Below are 23,167 nucleotides of genomic sequence, written 5' to 3' on the forward strand. Positions count from 1 at the left end.
TTCAAAGTTTATTGTCTTGGGACGTGGATTTCTGAGCGACCGCTGAGAAGGCCGTCTGTTTTCTTTTATTCACAGCGGATGATCTGGGTATACCTTCGTGACTAAAAACCAATAGCATGAGAATCCAGCTGGGGTGGCATATATATACAAACGGAGATTATAAAGTAAGGGTTGGTATCTGGGTTCGCAATCTATAGGGTACTGCATTTTCGGATATATGAAGCCATCGAAGGCTGTTGAGATCGCAATACTATTGCTCTGCGGGATTTAGCTAAGGTTATGCTATCTTCGATGATCTGATGGCCACGACACTGAAGGGCAGTTAAAACCGACAGCTGAGCACCGACCTATGTAGACATGGAATTAAGCGAACAAATAGCCGAACGGAGTAGGGACATTCTATATCCATTGCATGGATTCCAACTGGCCTACTTTCTGCGTGAATCTAGGTTTCTGAATATTTGCTTTTATCAGTAAGTCGAGTGGACATTCAGAACGGAGGGCTTAGTGCGACCGTGCCCCTCGTTGGCGTACTTTAGGGGACCAACATTGCATTGCATGGTAGAGTATTAAACACACTGCCTATCGATCGAAAGAGCCCGGGCAGCCGAGCAATTAGAACACTAGGCATATGGGCAACCGGGGACGGCATCTTCGATAGGCCTACATCGAACTACATGCTACAAGGACGAAACCAGGCGTAGTATATGGACAGTGCCGATACCCCTTTCACAAGCAGCCTATCTGTGAGTGGATCAGCCTGCGCATACGTTGACTAGGGGAGTTTTCCTCAGCCAAGAAGCCATCAGCGAGTCACACGTCGAATATTCGCCCAGCACGACGGAGTGTGCTTAATCTCCCGCCTTGTCATAGCCACAGAACTGCTCTATTGCTAGAACCCTCGAGGGGAGCCAGATACGCAAAGCGTTCCGCTTGTAGTGAGTCGATCGCGCTCCAAACTGGAGGACCTTGCTCCCAGCTCCAGATTCCAAACAACCTGACCGGGTTTTCACATTTCATTTGATTGGCTTAAGTGCTCTCAGCTAAGACAAGCATGGGTGAAACGATAACAAAAAGAGACCTGAGGTTTGGATACCGGTTCGTCGTGTTGACCATTGTCGTAATTACACTTTTCGGAAAAGGTAAGTGCCTTTTGTTAATTACCCTTATTTGTTTGTCTTGTGTTTAAGACTTACATGCTTATATAACGGCGAAACAAACTGCTGACAAGTCCCATTGTTTACACTCCGTTTGTCATTCTCCAATTCGCACAGGGAAAAATCTCCATGGCTCCATGTGTGAATGGTGCGTGTGTATGACCCTGACTACTGTACGTGTAAAGTGCCATAAGACCTATTATAGAGGTCACTGTGTCTCTATAGCCATGTCATAATCAATAATATATATAGATAATAATGCCACCATCTTACCATTGGTCATACACCAGTATTACCTTAAGTTGTGGGGGCTACTGTCTCATGTCGCGCTTCATAGCGCACTGTTGTCTCAATACTTTAATAAAATAGTTACTTATCTTGCGTTGCGCGACGCAATATAATTAAGACCTACAGCATGGGCATAAAACCCACAGCAGTGACGACAGTGTGATAGATGTACAGCATAGAGAGTAAAACCACAGAAGCCACGACAGTGTGATAGATGTACAGCATAGAGAGTAAAACCACAGCAGCCACGGCAGTGTGATAGATGTACGGCATAGAGAGTAAAACCACAGCAGCCACGGCAGTGTGATAGACATACAGCATAGAGAGTAAAACCAGAGCAGTGAAGTCAGTGTGATAGATGTACAGCATAGAGAGTAAAACCACAGCAGCCACGGCAGTGTGATAGATGTACGGCATAGAGAGTAAAACCACAGCAGCCACGGCAGTGTGATAGATGTACGGCATAGAGAGTAAAACCACAGCAGCCACGACAGTGTGATAGGTGGCAAATGGTCACACGAAACCGACAAATGGTCACACGTAACCGGTGAAATACGGCCTCTTGTCAATTTACCTCTGGCAGGGTTTTATTCTAACTGTTCATGTAAATGCACAAATAGTAGCAAATTACAAACCCTCTAGCACCATGGATTAAGCAGAATTAGGTAAAAATCATGCAGTGATGTTCATTGCAATTTATTATACGCCTAGAATTACTCAAAATGCTACGTTGCCATCATATTTAACATACAATCACATTAAAACAATAACCCAGGAGCCTCTCACCAATGCGGTCGCTGTGATTTCAAGTCCAGTTCATACTGGCTTCCACTCCGACCGTACCCGGGAAGGTATGGCAACAACCGGCATATGGTCGTCGGTTTCCCCCGGGATTTGCCAACACCCTGCCACCCCGCTACTCAGGTTTTTTTCTCTATGCTGTAGGTCATAATTATACTTGTTATTGTTTGTGGACATTTACATCGTGACCTTTGACAAAAATTCAAAACATGCCTCCGTATGTTAGGTAAAAATATCAATGATGAGAGCAGTTTTGCGGATTTTGCAATCTGCTACTTTGGTTATACTGTTAAGTGGCTGTAAAGTGAATCACTTCTTCAAAGCATATCAGGACGGCTTGTGTGTTTTCTGGATTCTCATTGTCGACAAAGAACCAGTTAGTTGCCCTTGAGCGAAAACTTTCTATTCCAGTTGTTAACCCTATGTCATCGTATTATCCATTCCCCACATTCCTGTTTACGGTTTTCCGTTCATACTGTAGTCGCGTGTAATCGTAAAATCGTGTTTAACTTTAAATGCCGTTTTCAATCAAAACTTACTTCACCTAATGTAAAATATTACTTGTTTAGGGATAGCAACGTAAACCAATACAGCAACCTCTATGCAACCGAATGTTGAACATGTGGCCTGTGCCGGCAACAGATTAATTAACGATGTATGTCCATCAAAACTCGAACAGCAAAAGTATGGAAGAAACATTATTAGTGTATTGTCCCCGAGATGAATGTTGAACATGACCAATAAATCTTTTGAGAAATCTAAAACTCGGCTCTCTTTTCATAAAAGTCGTCCCATAGTGTGCGCCCTATTTTCTTTCAAACATACAGAGAGGTAAAACCGACAAGAGGACTGAACATTGTCTACCCGGAAACCAATACCTGTTCCGGACAATTTATCTCGCCCTGCGAAGTAAATAAGCAATGGTCATACTGATCTCATAAGCCTTTATTTCTGCTCGCTTCCCGCATCTTGAGCGGCATTATACAGGAGTTCCCTGATTGAAAAATATCTAATAATTGAATCATCAGACAGTGAAATGTAATGCATATTCTTTTGGGAGCATACAAATGTACAACACAAGCGTTAACGTCGTGTAATGCACTGTTGTTGTTTTGCTCAGTCTTTATAAGTAAAAATGGTGACATTTTCCCGTGTATCCTGTAGTTTCATTGACCAAATAACTCGTCCAAACGAGATATTATGTCTCGGTATTATGTCGTCAGGACGACACACTATTTCCGTACGGACGAAGTCATTTTTGCTTACTTCTCCAGTTCGTGTTAGGCCTCCTTAGAGACGTCACACTCGAAAAGCAATGACGCAGTATATAAGAATAGACGGCGCGTTCAGCAAGATTTATTGTGTCTTTGTACAGCCTAGGGGCAATATTTGTGTTGAGTAATTTTATCATGACTTGTAAATAAATCAGTGAAATAAATAAATAAATAAATTATTAGCTTGTGTTATTAGATTGTCGTGAAAAATGAATTTCCCTGCTACCTCTCATGAAATCGTTTCCATAAATGTAATCCTGATATACTTTATATCAAACATGTTTCATTAGTAATTAAAAATGTAAGGGTTGCGTTCGTCGCAAGCTTGTCTCATTAGATCATGGTCCAAAGTGAAAAGCTCGCGTTCTTCTCGGCCATGTTTCATTAGATTTTCTTTCTTTGAATTTTCTTTCATCGCTGTGTTTCACTAGATCGGGTTTGGAAATATACACCGGATATACTTTACCGACATATCTCATAAGATTCTGGTCACTTCTTTCTTTTACTTAGCTGCACTAATCCGCAGTAAACAAGTATTGTCATACAGTACTGACATTACTGACGTTTTAGTCAATCTGCAAACATATCAACCGAGCTAAATGTGTTAACTTTTGTTTCTAAAGTCCCTACCCTCGAGACAGTCCAATTTTCATGGTATCTCGCGAAAACACGAGAACAGCAAACAGTCTGAAAAACAGAGGCAGTTTTAGCCATTCATCTTAATTCGCCGCCTTTGTCCGCTTTATCCATGTTTGTCTCTCTACAGCTTTGGCCTTAAGTGGGATCTAGCTTTTAACGACAAACGTGCAGCACATTGTCCAAAGGTTTAATCTGCTTATAACATTCTTTTTCAAATCGTTTTTTTTTTGGGGGGGGGCCAGCTATACGAATCGCGTTAAAGTGTTGGACGCGCTAAAAGGCTTTTGAAACGAGATGGCGTAAATATTTTATAAGGCACGAGGAGAACGATGTTATGACAAGCTTTCTGTGTTTGATTTTACTTTTGTTTCCCAATATGAACCATGGAAACGGCAAAGAATTAAGCACTTTGAAAGTGGAGAATTCCTCTTGTTTACAGAAAACAGAAAATAGAACACCTTATGTTCAGTAAAATTACTAATCACAGTGATTTCTAAAGTTTGCTGACAAACCCACTTGTCTGTCACCAATATGACGGACAAGCCTTTGGGTCACGCGTGGTAAAGTTGGTTTGTAACTTACCAAATGTAGATGGTTTACTTCGAGTAGCTGGGTTTACTCTAACCATAAAACTGATCGCCATCGTATAAGTGAGAAATTCTTGAGTATGGTGTTCATCAACACTGGATTAATTCAATAGCGATCATAATACCTGTGCTTAAAACCCAGTTTTGCTTAGAACTTTCACGACTTTGTGTTAACTTAGTGTAATTAACCAGCACATTACAGGCCTTCCAAATAAAACCACTTGATGCGCTTGGTGTGCGTGCAAGATTGTGATTTCTTTTTGCATACAGTCGAGTAACATGCCTTCGGAAAATGATTTCTGCTATATAATTGTGTCTAATGCCGCGGATTAGTCGGGACTAAAGGCTGTATATTCATCGTGTTGAATAAGATTAGCTGATGAGATATATGACCTGTTGTAATCAAAGCTCAACTCAGACACATATGTAATTAACGACAGGTTACGAACCAGCATGCCACACGGGTTCAGTGTTGATGCGTAATCATTGTAATGGGTTGTCTGCTCTTTTCATGAAGCGGTATTAATTTCTTACCATAGATACTTTCTTAGCTCTTTACTGGTTTTATGTTGAATGTTGATTTGGAAATTGGTGTTGCCATCGATTATTGACCAGGAACGTCTATTACTTTTGACGATTGCTAAACCGTTGTCTGTTTGAACGTCTGGATTTGAATGGAGGTCAATAGCCCTCTGTCGCCACTCGTTGAATGTACACAACACTTTGTCCAAGTAATTTTCAGGCCCAATGATTTCGTGTCATTTTTCCCCTGAGATGGAATCCTCTGGCACATGGTCTACCACACACTAAGAAGATCGCGTATAGAAACATTGACTGTCTACTCGCCGCAGATACGGTACATTCATGGTGTGTGAAAGACATGGTTTGCTTTGTAACTCTTTTATGGATTGAATGATCAGTTTAGATTGTCATTGATAGCAAAACTCTTCTGAACAATTCTCATCTTCTCCATTACAGCTGGTTATTTCAATTTTATTTTATTTAAATGACTTTAGAGAACCCATTTTGAAATGGGAGGAGGTCGAAAATTATTTGAATTGAATGATTTCACTGAGGTTTTTAACTTAACTGCTGTTAGGGATCATAAATTGTTATTTTCCAACCGTTTCCATTAAACAAAGATTAAGCGTCAACGTCCAGATAGCCAGCGAAAGCTTTATCTCTTAGAAAATAAACAGAAGTCGCCGGCCGATGTTATCTTCACAATCGTAATAAACTAATCCTCAAAATACTTTAAATAGCAACAAAGTAAAACCTTTCTGCATCACACCACCTTCGTGTAAACTCAGAACCTACGTCTAACATTCCGGTTTCCCCATCGTCGATCGGAAAACGAACTGTACTGTTTGGTACCTTCTGGGAAGAAGAGTCCTACCGGAGATGTACGAACGGCACTTCGGCGGTTTCCGACGGCAATTCTCCTCCTAACCACAGAAGACTTCAGGACTAGTTCTTAGGCAAAATGGAGTCGCCCACAGCGGATTTTGACGTTGACTTTTATTTATAATTTATCAACTTGAGGTGCATGTTAGAATTTTTTATGGCATGCACCCGCGAGGAAATGCATACTCTTTTCAAGGGTATTTGTTTGATATTTAAATTGTCTTCTCTTTTAAGAGCAATGTTTATTGTAGGACAAAGTTTTTGTCTGTATAAAAGCCAAACTTCTGGGGATTCAGGTTTTTGCCAGGCTTCTATCTGCCGCTTGGGAACAGACAAATTGACAAGCAGTTAATCAAATCTATTCCACGATTACTGGGTATTAAGGCAAGCTTTGATAAATCGCACCAGGAGATCTGCATGAATGTTTCTTTCTCAAATTTTTACACCATTTATTTAGTCAAAGATTTCCACTATACTTTATCGTCCAAAGGGGTTGATTTAAATTCATTCACGACTGTAGTTAACTGGAAAGGCTACAGAATTGGTTATACTGGTATGCCCATGCTTCATTTATTTGTTTCATTGTTTGTTTGTTTAACTTTATGTCTCATACGATGGTCAGTTTTATGGGTGGAGAAAACCGGTGTGCCTTGGGTAAACCACCAACATTTGACAAGTTAACGACGGACTGTCAACATATTTGTGGAAAAGATGTGGTTTCCGGCGAACGTTAGACAGGGCACACTCGTACACCAGAATCGTTTCCAGCTAACGTTATTCTGGGCACACTCCTACACAAGAATCGTTTCCAGCTAAATTTATAATGGGCACACTCCTACACAAGAATCGTTTTCTAGCTAACTTTAGACTAGGCACACTCCTACACCAGAATCGTTTCCAGCTAAGGTCATACTGGGCACACTCCGACACAAGAATCGTTTCCAGCTAACGTTAGACTGGGCACACTCCTACACAAGAATCGTTTCCAGCTAACGTTATACTGAGCACACTCCTACACAAGAATCGTTTCCAGCTAATGTTAGACTGGGCACACGAGAATCGCCGACCCCTTGGTGTCACCAAGGCCTGACGAAAAATGAAAGCGGCGGAATCTACAAATTCTCCGAGGCCGGGTTTGAACCCTCACCTCATACATGTATTTTCAAATGATTAAAATTCAAAAACACTTTAATCTACTTGATCATGCTTAATGGATCAAATGCTTTTCTGCGGTCAGCTGTGACGTAAAGCCACAAGCCATGTGTGTGGCATGGAAACCAGTCGCCATACACCTTGACATATAGTTTTGTTTTATTCTACCGTGAATTTTATGGAAATTATTGCTCAGTTGCTTCGTCTTTGGCAAGAAAAAGTGAATCAAATCTGTGATTGGAAAATATAAAAAAGCAGAATTTACTAAAAATCGAAACTAACGCGTGGACGCCCCTTAATTACGACGGAAATACAGTTAATAAGCAGTTAATGCGTGCATAAGCGCAAACAATGAGGGTTACCGCATTCATATCCTTGTACGCATCCATGCGAAACATCTCTATATTATCGATGCTCTTGTTCGTATGCGATGGATACGTGCAGCTATACGTAACCACAGACATATCGATGCGAAATCTCCATAATACAAGCGAAAACACACTCCAGATCGATTGTCATAACTGTGATGTTAGCACTTGTTTTTTCTACACCTAGACCAAAGCGTCCCATCTCGCTTATATTGTCCCTGTACAGACTGCTGGACACTATTGTTCACTTGTTTGTTTACTGGGTCGAGCAATTCTTCGCTCTGATCGAGTTCTGGAATCCTGTAGCCGATGAAGTCGGCCGAGCCATTCTCTCCCCCGTAGAGTAGCACCTTCGGCCACGGAAATTGACATTCCAGGCAGACGTTCAGCTTGCGGACGATTCGTCAGTGCAGTGCGACTTTAGGAAACATAACACTGCTTATGAATTACCAGGGGGAGATCTGGCGCCCAGTAGACCTACATTCCTTAATTGTCAACGTACCACCACCAGCAGCTCGGTTACAATTTTTGATTATGCGAAGGAGGTCGATGGCAGCCCGAGTGGGTTTCTCTTCTGCGTCATCCTCTCTTCCTGTCCAGTCTCCTATATTCTCGTTAAGCGGATGTTAGAATTCCAGTCCTGACATCTGCCTCTCATTCCACTTTGGACCTTGATACGAAAGATGGGCCAAAATTTTCCCGTTTACAGTGTAATGATCAAATGAACAGTGTGGTGATACGTTTTACTGAATGATAATACGCTGAAATATCTGATGATATTTAGCTCTAGGGCCCCGTTTCACAAAAACTTCTGTAGCCGTTTAACGTCTGTTAGCACGACTAAGCCTCATTTAGAGGACTACCGTATGCAGGATAAGATAAAAATTAACTAGGCTGTTCCACGCAAGCTAAGGCTTAGATGGTCTCAGGGTAGAATACGTGATAATTGTTAAATTGGCTTCAAAATATAAATAAATTTAATTACTATGCATAAATGACACAAAAAAATGTGATAGTGTCCTCCTCATTTTCGTTTGAACGAAGCTTGTAAGCAAGGGCAATAACTCTAACAAAGGACAGTCGAAGCGAAACAAGAACGCATGCGAGTTGGTGTTTTGTGAGGTTCATTTGCTCATGTTTTCCTATTTATCTCCAATCAGTGAATAAGCTTTCAAGAGTGGGACTGATAATACTTTTAAAGCCCAAATGTGTTTCCTCTTAGACATCTTTGGATGTAACCAAGGATTTTGGGCTGACTTTCAAAATTTAAGACAAAAGGCTTTAGTTGACAGCCAGATGTTTTCTTTGTGAAACGGGCCAGACAAAATTGCTAGTTGACTAACTGAGTTAGCCGTCTAGGTCTAGCCTTTAGACTTTTTGTGAAACGGGCCCCTGAGATCATTCGTCCATGTTCCCGGACGGTTTGACAGTAGCATCCGTGATGCCAAGCAGGCGATGCATGTAATCCGGTAAAATCCTTCACAGTGGATTACAGTAAATATGACTGCTCTCCAGTGGACTTGAATAAATAATCGCGAGCTTCACAACGCCGTCGATTATATTTATAGACTAACATGAAGAAAATTCTGGAAAGTTTGATCGTGAACATGTTTGCAACACCGATACGTATTTCCAGAATGTATACACTGTGTACAGTAAGACTAAACTCATAAACACCCAAGTCTCGAAAACGCTTGGATGAAATCCAGTGCAGTCTATAACACAGAAAAATGTATGTCAGAAAATGACTCCATGAGATCAAGAAAAACATTAAAAAAATATATAATAGAATATTTAAAGACGTGGCTCGTTTCACATTCTCAAAGCTTTCATTCAACAACCTGGATTTTGTTTTTTTTCCCTAATAATAATGCTTTATTTACAAACAGCATAACGTCAAAATTAGCACAGATGTAACCAGCCATTCAATTTAAACATCATCTACTTTGTTCAAAATAAATGCGTATTATAGATTTTCCTGTCAATTATTAAAACAAAAATGAAACTAGAGACTTCCAAACAAGTTGTCAACTGTCCCTTTAACGGTGTACATCTTCTTAGTTTCTATCCAAATGTTCCACGAGTTTATATTTTTCCAGATGATGCCTAGTGCGGTCGATTTAAATCGAAAATTGGCGCTAGCGAACTTTAGCTTTCATTCGTGTTAACTGTGACGTTTTATGACGTACAGCTTTGGCATGCTGAGGAGAGCACACTGGAAAAGACCACAGATGGAAGACAACACATTTGTATTTCTACAAGCTATGCTGAGAAGAATGCGTGTGATCTCAGATCCAGATGGTCCTGTATGTTGATACGTCATACTACCCAGCGATAGTTCATACCGCACCAGTGTAGACTGTCGTATATTTGTCGTATTCTGTGTCTGACTGTACGGCCTATCGCCTGTTGATATTATATCCGTACGTGTAAAGGTCTGTCAGCAACCTGTGGACGGTCGTGGATTCCTCCCGGGCTGTGCATGTTTTCCCCTCCACCATAAGGCTGGCTGCCGTCGTATAAGTGAAATATTCTTGATTATGGCGTAAAAGAGCAATATAAAGATTAATGACATTATGTAGTGTGTGGTGATATGCCCTATTATATTGTGATATATTTTCCGGGGAAATTTTTCGGTGGTGTTTTTTGATTTTCAGTGGATAATTTCACGTTAACCCCAAATTACATGTTCGTTGTCCCTTGAATTTCCATTATTTTTTTATTATTATCATTTCTGTCCGGTCGTATGTCTGGGAAGATCTATCATCAGTGGATGGTCGTTGGTTCCCACCGAGCTGTGCCCGGTTTCCTCCTGCCATAATGCAGGCCGCCGTCGAATAAGTGAAATATTCATTATTACGGCGTAAAACACCAATCACATAAATAAATACATGATTATTTTCGTATACACTGGACTGTATGATGACATTCTAAACTATTTAATGTAGTGTTTGATGATACGATCAATGTACACCGTGCAATACGATGACACACTTTACTTAAAGATGATACGTTTGCTGTATTGTAAGACGTCTGAAGTTTTAATGAAAGAACATGTTGTATGGTTATATACCATACTGTACGGTAATACGCTGTCCTATATACTGTTTGATGACATACATGATGACATGCCAATGCGATAATACCATATGTGTGATGATATGACGTATTGCATATTGTCATACTCTGATACAATGATACCCGGTAGTGTACTATGAAGATATACATATACCTCACACTGTGGTATAAAATGCTGATTTGTTTGATCATATACACGCTTGTTTATTTATTTATTTATTTATTTAATTGATTAGTATTTTAGGGCGTACTCAAGAATATTTCACTTATACTACGGCGGTGAGCAGCGGTGGGAGGAAACCGGGCAGAGCCTGAGAGGACCCTACGGCCAGATAGGAAGCCAGCATGTGCTGGACCTGTACTCACAGCGACCGCATTGGCCAGAGGTTTCTGAGTCACTGCGCCGCGCTGGCACGCTCATTGTCTCGGCCACGAAGTCCCCTACACGTTTATTGTACAGGGTGTCCCAGAAGTCGTGCGCCATCCTTATTTTCATTTTTTTCTGTGTTTTAGATTTAATACTGATTTTAAATTTTTTCTCTCTTTCAGAGTTAATTATGGCTAATAAACTAACAGTACAAGAAAGAGTTGAATTGGTTTTTATGTTTGGAAGAGATGGGTCAACACACTGCTCTGTAGCTCAAGCATTCAACCTGAATCTGGGACACCCTGTATAATGACACGCAATATTATACAGTAATGAATTATGGCTTATAACACAGTGTAGCAATATTGAGCACATTGTTATACCTCTTGCGTTGTCACTGGAACGGAACTTGTCATGTGATCGTGACTAAACCAGCGGCAGATATGTTACTAGGGCGTATCACTAGCTCACGTGCAGTATTCACAATATTACGTCTTTTTCTCACTGTATCGCTTGTTGCTAGTGGAGATCAAGCAAATATCGCTCTTGGTTGGCCCCAAACCAGGCTTCATATTCTGAAATGTAATGCAGATCATACTTTGTCTGTTCTCGTTATTTCCTCTATAAAATTCATCCCGTACACACCTTGTATCCATTGTTAGGGATTTCTCGTGGAGTCCACACGAAATGGTTTTAAAGTAAATCTGTTGTCATTCGACTAAAAAGCTGTTGTTACATGTGGACTAAGGTGTTTTACCGCCTCATTAGCAAATCCCCAAAGGTTGCCACACCGGCAGATGTTCTCACCTTACGCCATCGGGCCATCCTCCAAAGTAACAGCATCAGGAAGTCCACATATTCGAGACCACCAGGGATTTATCGTGCGTAACACCACTGGAGAATCATAACGCGTGACACAAACCTCATACGTTACACTATTTAAAAAAAATCGCCTACATAACTCCATTCGGAAGTACATCATTGGACCCTCATAATACCTTGGTTTTTTTAGAAGATCAATGTTAGGAATGCCAAAATGCATCTATAACGGATTTATGCATGCCTTTGAAATATTAAATGTTCACTGAAAAAATCAACATGTCAGGAGACTGTATCTCTGCAGATCCTTTATCTCATCAGCTTCGTTTGTCTGTTAGGAACCTCTGTCTGTTAGGAACCTTTTGTCTGTTCAGTCAAGCTTGTCCTCTTGGACTCCATTCCTCCATAATCATAATCCTTAGGTCTGACAATGATCTGCTTGTACCTCCCTCATTATAATTACAATCATCTATTTGGATCGTTATCATCATAACTGCAATGATCTGTTTGGGTATTTTTCGCCATGATTTCAATCATCTGTTGTAATTCTTTTGGCCATCATTATAATCAACTGCTTAATCATTTATCATCATAATTGCAATCATGTGATTAGACATTTATCGCCATGATTTCTATCATCTGCCTGGACATTTATCGGAAAAATTACAATCATCTGCTGTGATAGATTGTTTCTTTACCTGACTGTAATTGTCGTCTTGGAATCTTTATTGGTTAAACACACACTCCGTTATCTGTAAAAGTAGAAACACTTCCAAGAAATCGATCTGTGCGTTTTAAGTCTTTATACATATACACTTCGGATCGTTTTGGTTCATAAGTTTAGATTTTCATCTGAACGGTTTAAACAGACAGTCAACTTGATAAAAATTTCTTGGTGTCAACAGTTCGCTATTAAATGGTCTAATTTTATCGGGGGACAAACGGTGACAGAAATGATACAAAATGCGTGTGAAGCTAACCACAGCCATAAATATATATCTATACACAGAAGCTTCCATCCATGTGTCAGGCCTTGGCGGATTTTATGGAATAAGCTTTGTCTTTCTGTTTTGTACCTGACAGGTGTTGGAATTGCTTTCGAAGGCCCAAAATCCCTAAGATGTAAGCAACAGACATGCTGTCAGTCAATTTCAATAAATCTGACATCTGCCCTGAAGGGTATTGCTCTCTGATGTCCGCGCTGGATTGTACTGCTCTTCCTGAGGTCCGTGCTGAGACATGGTCGCCGGCAGTAACTGCCTGTTTTATGTCAGGATTGAGGACGTCGAACTGGTGATGAATTAAATCCATAATCTTCGTCATTAAAGTCGATGCCATGTAATGCAATGACACATTAGATATCTGTGCTACAAGGTTCTGAAATGGATAAGAACCGGATATCACCGGTTGCGTGTGACCATAATTATGGCGTACAATAAGAGACGGTTTCTAATGTCTTGTAGTCCAAAAAGAAGAGCGATTTTTTCAAATGAAAACAACGCTTGCATCCACAACAGTCACTGAGAGTTGTTCGTGGCATTCGAGCACTTACCACCAGCTTAAAATCCTCCAACAAGCACCTCTTTTCTCGCATTGCAACTTTCGTGGCGGTGACACTCGCAATTGAGTTACATGTTTGCCACTAAACTATCGCACTGTCGTCACTGCTCTGATTTTACTCGCTGCGTAGTGAATTGTTTTCTGTTTGATTGGATACGAGCCTTCGATTTCACCGTTATTTTTCTCCGTACTGCATGATATACTCAGTTGTGACAGAGATATGAAATTACCAAATGCTGATAAAAAAAGTTTCAAAGTTCGGAAAAATAATCCCTTTATTGCCCATCCAAAGCTTACCGAGATAAGTACACACCGAAACAATATCCCTAGGAAACAAGCGCACAAACACAAACATGTACAGCAAACAAGCGCATAAACATGTACAGTAAACAAGAGCACAAATATAAACATGTACAGCAAACAAGCTCACAAATATAAACATGTACATCAAACAAGAGCACAAATATAGACATGCACAGCAAACAAGAGCAAGAATATAAACATGTACAGCAAACAAGAGCACAAATATAAACATATACAGTAAACAAGAGCACAAATATAAACATGTACAGTAAACAAGAGCAAGAATATAAACATGTACAGTAAACAAGAGCACAAATATAAACATATACAGTAAACAAGAGCACAAATATAAACATGTACAGTAAACAAGAGCAAGAATATAAACATGTACAGTAAACACGAGCACAAATATAAACATGTACAGTAAACAAGAGCACAAATATAAAATGTACAGCAAACAAGAGCAAGAATATAAACATGTACAGCAAATAAGCTCACAAATATAAACATATACAGCAAACAAGAGCACAAATATAAACATGTACAGTAAACAAGAGCAAGAATATAAACATGTACAGCAAATAAGCTCACAAATATAAACATATACAGCAAACAAGAGCACAAATATAAACATGTACAGTAAACAAGAGCACAAATATAAACATGTACAGCAAACAAGAGCAAGAATATAAACATGTACAGCAAATAAGCTCACAAATATAAACATATACAGCAAACAAGAGCACAAATATAAACATGTACAGCAAACAAGAGCAAGAATATAAACATGTACAGCAAATAAGCTCACAAATATAAACATATACAGCAAACAAGAGCACAAATATAAACATGTACAGTAAACAAGAGCACAAATATAAACATGCACAGCAAACAAGAGCAAGAATATAAACATGTACAGTAAACAAGAGCACAAACATAAACATGTACAGCAAACAAGCAGATTATATCCGAATCGTTTGCTGGCTTTGACTTAACACAACGTTATCTTATAATAGCGATTGTAATAACAAGTACAGATTTACTGAGTGACCGATTGCAAGTTTTAGAGATTATTAACGCTAGACTGTCACTCGTCCTTCTCGGACAAGACTTCAACCCTTTATGTGAAACTTCGTCTGAAAGCTTATGCAAGAATTCAGCCCAAAGTGTTACACTACTATATGTATTAAGAATCGTATTCAACTCTCTGCAGTTCAAAAATAAAATTCATTTTCGTTATAATCGTTATAATCGAATTTAAAGTTAGCTCATGCCCTAAAAATGGCTCCTGGTAAAGTTTTGGGTCTTTAGTTTCGAGATTTCTTTTGACCACTGAATGTTAAGTGTGTCAGACACAAGTAATCGCATTGTATGAAATTAATCTGAAGTTAGACATAAAATATTTTATGGGTTTTAACTGTCATCATCAGGTGATAAAAAACATCTTCCTGCAGTCTGTACCTGACTGACCTTACATTGAGACAGCAGAAAATCTAGCGAGAGTTGGTTTCGATCCTACTCGACCTCATTGTTCATATAGCAATATCCTGTGGTGTGAACAATTCTGAAGAGTACGGTTATTGTGACGTCTCTTAAAGTGTCGTGGTACAAGTTAAACTGATTGAAACTAAGATTCCAACATATTCCGTTAACACCAATGTGTTGCCACGGCATAGTTACAAACAATGCAGGATACGAAACTATTTTTGCAGCTCTACAATAAGAACTTTTCTTTTGAACATATGACCCCACAATCAACTTAGGCTGGGCATGATATTATTGTGGACCAAATCCGTATTTTATTTTTGTTTGATATGCAAATCGGAAATCTCCATATGAAGGGGAGATAACAAACTCTTTCGACGAAGTTTTTTGGCGAATAGATGCTCAGAACATTATATATTTATGCAAAGATGGAGTTTTCTTGGGCCAACTATTCTGCTGATCCAACTGGTTTCGTGCCTCACATTCCATTAGTGGAAGGTCACCGGATATTCTAGACAGCGTTCTCTTCCGTTTGTCTAAGACGCTGCTATGGCGGCGCGTCTGCCATGCCCGTATTAAGGAGACGGTAACGACTTAGATAGCCTTACCACGAATGTCTCGGTAAGTTCCGCTTCAAAATATAGGTCATTCTTAACTGAGTAAAAGGCTGACTTGCGTGATTGTGGAAATTTAAGGCAGCCTTCAGCTCACCTCCTGGAACATTTGTCGACGCAGAGCTACATCGATCTAGGCGATTTTTGTAGGATTAAAGTGTTCCTTGGACTGAAGTATTGCTTAGTCCCATTGCCTTGTTTTCGTATTATGTGTGTTAAATGTGATGAAAACGCAGTATTCTGAATAATTCTAGACAAATGGCGTCTACACAATTACAGGTAACATCACTTCATTTTCTTACTCAGTTCTTTTTAAGCCATAGTGTTAGAGCGCGTGTAAATTGCTGCTGTTTAAGCATTTATGTGAACAGTTAAAAACAAAATAACTGAATTTAGGTAAACTGACAGGAGATTGGACTTCACCAGTTACGTTTGACCAGTTACCAACTATGACAATGTCGTTGATGCTCTAAGTTTACTATCTATGCTGTATGGGACCTCTATGCTGAGAGATAAGAGTTTTCAGGAGTTCCGCGTGGGTAAGTTATGGTTAGAACCCTGTCGGTACGCGGTATTCGCGCGTTAGCGTTGGGCGAATGGAACGTTTTCTATCTCCAACCTCCGGTATATGCGCGAGCGCCCCCATGCGGAACTCCCGAAAATTCGTATCTCTCATAGGCCCTATACTATAGTCTTTTATGTCATGATAAAGGCATACAAACGTTTGCAACATGGAGAGTAAGACAAGAACAGCGACGACTGTGTGATGGCAACATCGAGAGTAAGACAAGAACAGCGACGACTGTGTGATGGCAACTTCGAGAGTAAGACAAGAACAGCGACGACTGTGTGATGGCAACATGGAGAGTAAAACAAGAACAGCGACGACTGTGTGATGGCAACATGGAGAGTAAAACAAGAACAGCGACGACTGTGTGATGGTCATAAGTTTTTATGATGGTCATAATACGCTAACTGAAGTTTTTGTAGTGCGCAACTGGCGACGCCGTACGTCCTAAAATATGCTTAGAGGATATTCAAAACGTGTTTACCGGTTTGTGTCAAAGAGTTAACTAAGAAATCCATCTACACACGAAAAAATTCCGCCGCTAAATTTCCAATACAAAATATGGACTCACCTCTCACATTTCTCCAATACGACCAAAGCTGACACTTCTTTACATAGTGCTAAATGAAAACAAATCCATTTGTAAAATATTTCCTTTCAAGGAAAAAACGTAACAAAATGTCATAACAACAGGGAATGTGTTTCACTTATACAAGTTAGACAGGCGTAACTATCTAAAATGGAAGTCAAAATGAATGTTCTGTGTTCATTTCGTTCTCAGGCAGAACGCTTGAAGGCAATTTCATGTGTGTATACGTTCGATTTGATGTTGAAAAAGAGATCATTAAGCACAAGTTACAGTCCTATAGTGGTAATTACATCATATAATGTACATGTAATACATCGTTAATTGCCTGTACTGTGGGGTAGAGCTACACGTTTCTGTAAGGGCGGGAAAAAATGATCCTGACTTGGGGAAGAACATCCAGTCTAGAAAAGTTACATGGTCCAAAATGACGACGCAAGAAGTCTGCAGGCTGTCTTATGGTCGCGCTAGTATGGCCTTCTTTCATGTAATTACTAACTTAGGAAACTAGTTCATTGGTAACAGACTGACATAAACGATTCAGTTATGTAAGTATAGGTGCGAAGCCACGTACAGTGTCAACCAGCTTTAGCTTGAACAATTGACAGCTTGAACAGTAACTTGAAGAATTCGCTTTCAATCATGAAAAGCCATTTAGTACAGATAGTGCATGGATGTATTGCTTTTAGCGTGACAGGTTATACAGGTTTGACGTTGAATACAAAAAACAAGAACCGAGACTATATTTTCATGTAAGATATCGTTGCTTTAATATACAAACTACAAATCACATACGCCCCAACGTTTTAATCAATCTGCCAGCACCGAAACCGCCGTCTGAAGCGTTAAGTAATGAGCTATTTGCTTTTAGACAACCTGCCGGTTTTCGTCTTCTGCGCATTGGGCCAGATTTCTGTCTAAAAACTAGAATCCTCGTCTGCTTCCTTAATTCTCTATTCTCATTCTTCTTCTTGTGGCCTTCTCAACAAGTAATGTCTGTGTGATGCTAACGTCCATGTCCTGGTATTGATCAATTCCAACCCCTTTAGCTGCCAGTCGGCGATATTCCCGAGCTGACGAGAGAGAAAGAGAGAGATTTCCTATCAACAGACGTGCCGTCCGGAAATGAGTAAAACAACAGTACAAAAAAGACGAAGTTATTTATTTTATTGCCTATTTGTTTATTGTACCCAGAGGTGATGACATAACATCGGTCCGACTGGAACCTCTCTGTCTCTGGCTCCCTTAGCTAGAAAGAACCGGTTTGTTTTTTGTAAAGCTAGTTATAATGATACTGGGCAAGCCATTGTACTAATGACCGTCAGTCATAATTCAAGCAGAGAATTGCTGTACCTCGTCAAGTCCTGCCAGAAACTATAACAATGAGAACCACACAGACTGACTGTATGTGTCAAAGGTAGTTATCTTTACTCGGGTTGAAAATGTCAAAGGGTCCTGGGTAAGGTGGGTAAACATTTTGTGCCTAGTGGCATTTGTTAGATCTTATGTGTTGTGTGATGATTTCAATCAACGTTTACAGTTATTACTACTCGGTGTGTTAAATTTTAATATAGGTATGATTCTTTTGTGAGCAAGTATGGGTGGGGTATATGAAATCTGGTACTCTGCTTAATACTTCTGTCTGACTCTGCCTGGAGATATATAGTGTTAAATATAATCCCCACGTTGGATATTTGAACACCTGCAATCAAAGGGAAGCTGAGAAATATGTTTTGTGTTGAGCATTTTTTGGTAAATTGGTCTTTTGTTTATCGTCCAAGATCATTGATGGTTGTTATCCAAATGTCTGTAAATCTTGGAATACACGAGAGCTTAAGATGCTACTCAACTCAACTGGCCGTATACCGAGCTGATCCCAGTCGTCAATGGTCATACGACTTTAAGACTTTAACGAGAAAGAGACTTGTTATGTTTTCATTCTACTCGTCGAATTCGACGTAGCGATATGACAAATCCCATTGACAAATGTGAACACGGTTTAACATGAATTGTGACCTTTAATCTCTTTAAAAAATAATGTGTACGAATGATATATATTCACTACTGTGGCAAAAGAGCACGCCACGTAATTTTGTGTACCATCTTTGCATACATTGTGTATCATCTTTGCATACTTTGTGTATTTTTCTTACATTTTTTTTTTATTTATTTGATTGGTGTTTTACGCCGTACTCAAGAATATTTCACTTATACGACGGTAACCAGCATTGTTTGAGGGGAAGGGAGGGGGAGGGTTGAGATTGGACAGAGCCCAGGGGAAACCCATAACTATTCTTCGTATATTATACGTATAAAGACGTAAAGCATAGAGAGTAATACCAGAGAGCCGACGACAATGTGATAGCTGGCAAAATGCTGTGTTGTCATCACATTTAGCATACAATCACATTAAAACAATGCAAAGGGACCAGGCCTCGGGGATGCTTAGCCCACCAGCGGAATCCGGATTTATGAAGGAATACAATATAATTAAAGACGTACAGCACAGAGAGAAGGATCAGGGCAACGACGACAGTGTGATAGCTGGCAAATGGTCACACGTAACCGGTGAAATACGACCTCTTGTCCATTTACCTCAGTCGGGGTTTTTATTTATTTGTTCATGTAAGTGCATAAATAGTAGCAATTTACACGCCACTAGCACCATAGCTTAATCAGCATTACTTTTTAAACAATTCAGTGATTTTAATTGCAATATGTTAGACGTTACTGGTCTAGAATTACACAAAGTGCGGCGTTGTGATCACATTTAACATATTAAAACAAGGCAAACGGACCAGGCCTTGCGGGTGCTTGAGGGTGATTACCAGCAAATGTCCGAGCTTGGTCCGACCTTGGTGACCAGTATGTTTCCTATCTCCTTGTCACGTGCCTGAAGGCATGTAAAGACCGTTACATAAAATGATAATTAAATTTAACATCTGCATAATATACTGAATAATGCATTCTTCACTCCTGTTTTATGCCCCAGTGTTAGAGTCCGCTGAGAAAGATATGCGACATAAAACGTGGGAGTTATAAGGCTGGGCTCAGACCACATATGTTGAAAGCACACGAAAGGGTTGCATCAAATTTCCAGTCACCAGTCTTAAATATTCCAGCACTTGGCATTGTAGCGAGACAGTCATTGATTATAAACCCACTAATATTCTGTCAATCATGTGATCGACGGTGAGATAGGCGAGGGATGAAGGGAAAGATGGGTCTACGTATACATCAACACAGCTTTTGTCTGGCTGTGGTAAAATGAATGATTTATTCCTTTCTTTTATTTAATTTATGATTAACTTCACTCAATAATAATCCAATGGTAGGGATTGTGGATTGCGCAAACCTGCAGGAAAAAACTGCCACTTACCTGACATTACGGCCGTCCACTGAGCCGGTAATAATGCTGAGTCAGTGAGAACCCTGATATAATAAGGACGCTGAGCCAATGAGAACACTGAATCAATGGGAACGTTAAGCCAGTGAGAACGCTGAGCTGGAGAGAACGCTGACCGAGTGAGAACATAAGCGTCATGTCCGACATTCGTATATCATTCCAAAACAACGTTTTAACACTAGCTCCCAAAGACAAAGGTAAGTAAGAAACTATACAAATAGAAAATAAAGCCGGTAACCCACAAGAGAGAAGCGGTCATCAGTTTTCAATGATGCCGGGCAGACAGTTGATATTCCATATCAAAGTTCAAATTCGTAGTCCATGAATGAGTTCCAGGTCAAATAACAATTAAACAAGGTACAAGGTTAAACAGTCGCACTTTGAATGCAACTGTTCATAAAGCATGACTGTGCATAAAGCATGGGTGCCTTTATGGCCCCTAGCCCCAGATTAAGCGGTATTAGATACAGTTCGAAAATGACGAGTGTTACAGACCTTAACCGAACAGATTATGATTCAAAAGTAACGAACGATTAAGTCTTTCCCGTTAATATGAAAGGATCTCATACTACCAGAGGCGCCATCTATCATGTCACACATGACATGCTGGCCTGCATAAAAGCTGTCTACAAGATAGACGGTTACACTCGCCAACCAGCGCCATCTGTGTTGTTAAATACCATGTACGCGATAGATATGTACATAAGGATAACAGCGCCGTATATGTGGTTAATCACAATGCATATAGCCAGATATTCTGAACGCTCTGTCCATACCTGCCAACAAGAGTGTTATACTCATTGTAAAATTTGAGAAACTTAGAAACTTGCTATAAGGCGAGATATATATACGCCATATGCAGGACCCTTTGGTATATTGCTATCCAAATAAGGATAATTTACAATATCAGAATTGAAATTATCCCTTTCGTGGTAAGGGCGGCGTGAAAGGAGACCTTGTTCGTCTTTGTACAGAAATAGATCCAAATAAGATCTACCATAAGGATTATCATTTGATAAATATGTAATTTTGTCAAAAAAATGAAAACAAAAAGGAATAGCTTTAAAACAACGGATGCAGTACATTTTTTTCCCTTCAAAAATGTGATGCTTTATTTACGAAGTGGACTTTTGAAAAAAAAATCGAACGTGCGACTTCATTTGTTTGATGATTGAGGCAGTATACGAGTTTCTTTACGTTTTAACACCTTCGATGTGCAAGTGTTCAGTTACGGGGTAAGATGACATGCATGTGCTGTAGATGATCACAAAGCTATGGAATGTCTCACACGGAAAGCGTGAAAGATGTGATTGAATTTTCACATGCTGTGGAATGTTTCCATGCCAGTGACATGCCTCTTAAAGGCGAAATACAAAGTTCTGGAACTACACCTTCTATCACATGGAAATTTGCCGAGACAAAGATGGCTCTGAACGGATTCTTCTTAGGATATGAACGATGCCATTCTGCACTCTTTTGCCCACTTATCCTGGAAAACATGCGGGAAATTCATGTATTCAGAATGCCACGGTAGCATTCGGTATGATATGGAAGACGAAGATATCAGGCACTAATAATAGCAGAGGGAAAATATCAATACCTTACTGAGAACGAATTTTCTCATGGGTCATATGAAGAAGAAATGTTTGCCTTAATTCAGATTGCTGGCCATGTGTGAACACCCGATGATTTAAATCGAAATTCCTGCAAGTTTTTTTTAACAATCACCGTCTTCCATCAAAACACCATCATTCTGGGTGCATAATAAATACCCTATCGTCGCCAGAATGCTTTTAAGATAAAACCCTAAACTTTTTCACTCGTCTCAGTCTTGTACTTTTGTAAATGAACGTTCCTAAAACCTACTGCGCTTTTTTTTTTTACCGAAACCCAGCCCCGAATATGGGTATTGACGTCTATAATATTCCGCACAAACTTCAAGTTTATATAGATACAGGTTTTTCACCTCTACCCTAATATCCACTCGTACCTTGATTTATATGGTCTCGTACGCTGATTCTTTATAATATTAATGACTCTTTAATACGCCAACGCTTAAAGATTTTGATATGGAGGCCGTGTTTTTTATCACCCAAAATCGCACACACAGATCAAATTTATATCTAAGGTTGCGGAGATGTTAGACTGGTGGTTGTCATGTAGAAAATTTATTTTTTTACAAAAAATATCCCAAGAGATACATTTGGCGGGATTACACGGGCTGTTAGACGTTCATATCGCTAAGCGAGATTGATGTACAGGTGATGTACACCGCTAAAAATATACACTTTGCCGAACAGGTATGGAATATTCCACGTATTTATTTATTTTTGTTTTAGGCCGCACGGCAGCCACCATTATGGTGGGAAGAAACTGGACGCTCTGTATAATATAATTAAGACGCACAGACTAGTGAGAAAAAACACAGCAGCAAATTGTCACACGTAACCGATGAAATACGACCCCAATTTACCTCGCTTAGGAAACGCATTGACAGTCGTGAACGCAAATTTCACATGCACCGATGATTGAGATTTACCAGTGTGAGGTTAACATTTCACAATTTGGTATAGAACTTGATCCACTGATCTGCGAAAGGGAAATATCATATAAGCCAAAAATTGATCAATCTACTTGCCTTAACTACAATCTCTGTGCGGCTCGAAATATTCAAGTCGCTTTTGTGAATAATTAATGAAGACACTGGAACA

At 39.7% G+C, this 23,167-nt stretch overlaps 1 protein-coding gene across 1 annotated transcript in view; it reads left to right on the top strand.

Annotated features, from left to right (window-relative positions):
* Positions 1 to 802: 802 nt before the first annotated feature.
* LOC135464551 (ly6/PLAUR domain-containing protein 1-like) overlaps positions 803 to 23,167 on the top strand; it is a 65,936-nt gene continuing 43,571 nt past the window's right edge. The window contains exon 1 of the mRNA XM_064741976.1: positions 803 to 1,142. Within this exon, the coding sequence (XP_064598046.1) occupies positions 1,055 to 1,142 (88 nt within the window). The 5' untranslated portion in view covers positions 803 to 1,054. The remainder of the gene's footprint in view (positions 1,143 to 23,167) is intronic.

The sequence above is a fragment of the Liolophura sinensis genome, chromosome 4 (assembly GCF_032854445.1).
Source record: "Liolophura sinensis isolate JHLJ2023 chromosome 4, CUHK_Ljap_v2, whole genome shotgun sequence".
NCBI classification, from domain to species: Eukaryota; Metazoa; Mollusca; class Polyplacophora; order Chitonida; family Chitonidae; genus Liolophura; species Liolophura sinensis.